This window comes from Pterocles gutturalis, unplaced genomic scaffold, assembly GCF_000699245.1.
Source record: "Pterocles gutturalis isolate BGI_N339 unplaced genomic scaffold, ASM69924v1 scaffold10006, whole genome shotgun sequence".
Lineage (NCBI taxonomy): Eukaryota > Metazoa > Chordata > Aves > Pterocliformes > Pteroclidae > Pterocles > Pterocles gutturalis.
Genome location: NW_010100363.1, coordinates 992 through 2,034, shown reverse-complemented (window position 1 = coordinate 2,034; position 1,043 = coordinate 992). Strand labels below are relative to the sequence as shown.

The 1,043-nt window shown below is 65.2% G+C and overlaps 1 protein-coding gene across 1 annotated transcript in view; it reads right to left on the bottom strand.

Moving 5' to 3' along the window:
• Positions 1-250: 250 nt before the first annotated feature.
• LOC104466129 (actin-related protein 2/3 complex subunit 1B-like) overlaps positions 251-1,043 on the bottom strand; it is a gene marked incomplete at both ends in the record, with an annotated part of 1,615 nt that continues 822 nt past the window's right edge. Inside the window, one exon of the mRNA XM_010079462.1 lies at positions 251-341. Within this exon, the coding sequence (XP_010077764.1) occupies positions 251-341 (91 nt within the window). The remainder of the gene's footprint in view (positions 342-1,043) is intronic.

Here is a 1,043-nt window from a genome sequence, read left to right as displayed (position 1 = left end):
CGCCAGGCTTGCTTCAACCCTCTCCCTGTCCCCGTGCTGATAGGGAGCTGTCAAAGTGCCACCCAGGGGTGTCCCCCACCCAGCCCTGGGTTAAAGGACCAGGACTGTGGGCCCCCTGTGGGCAGGATGGGGCCCCCCCCCAGCCCCACAACAGGGTGGGGGGGGTTGCAATTAAAGCTGTGGCTAATGCGGGGTCAACGCTGGCCGCTCCCAGCCTGGGGGGTACCGAGGGACCGTGGGGACACCTCACCTTGACGTCCCAGATGCTCATGCCGCCATCCATCCCCGTGGTGCAGAACTGCGAGCAGTTGGCCTTCCCGCCTGCCAGCACCGAGATCTGGCTGCGGGGGGGCAAAGAGGGGACAAAGTGTCAGCCCCGGGCCCCCCTGTGCCCCTGGGGCTGCCCAGGAGTTGGGGGCTGGGAGTGGGATCTGGGGACCATCTCCCCCTCCCACGTGCAGGGATGCTCCAGGGGTGATCCAGGGATGCTCAGAGATGCTCAGAGATGCCCAGGGCTGTCCCAGCTCCCGGGGCCAGACCCCTCCATCTCCCCCACTCACGTGCAGGGATACCCAGGGATGCTCCAGGGATGCCCAGGGCTATCCCAGCTCCCAGGGTTGGACCCCTCCATCTCCCTGCCTATGTGCAGGGGTGCTCAGAGACACCCAGGGATGCTCAGGGGTACCCAAGGATGCTCCAGGGATGCCCAAGGCTGTCCCAGCTCCTGGGGCTGGACCTCTCCATCTCACCCACCCACCTGCAGGGATGCTCAGGGGTACCCGGGGATGCTCAGGGATAGCCAAAGATGCTCCAGGGGTGCTCAGTGATGCCCAGGAATGCTCCAGGGGTGCTCAGGGTTACCCAGGGATGCTCCAAGATGCCCAGGCTGTCCCAGATCCCGAAGCTGGACCCCTCCATCTCCCCCACCCATGTGCAAGGATGCTCAGGGATAGCCAAAGATGCTCCAGGGGTGCTCAGTGATGCCCAGGAATGCTCCAGGGGTGCTCAGGGTTACCCAGTGATGCTCCAAGACGCCCAGGCTG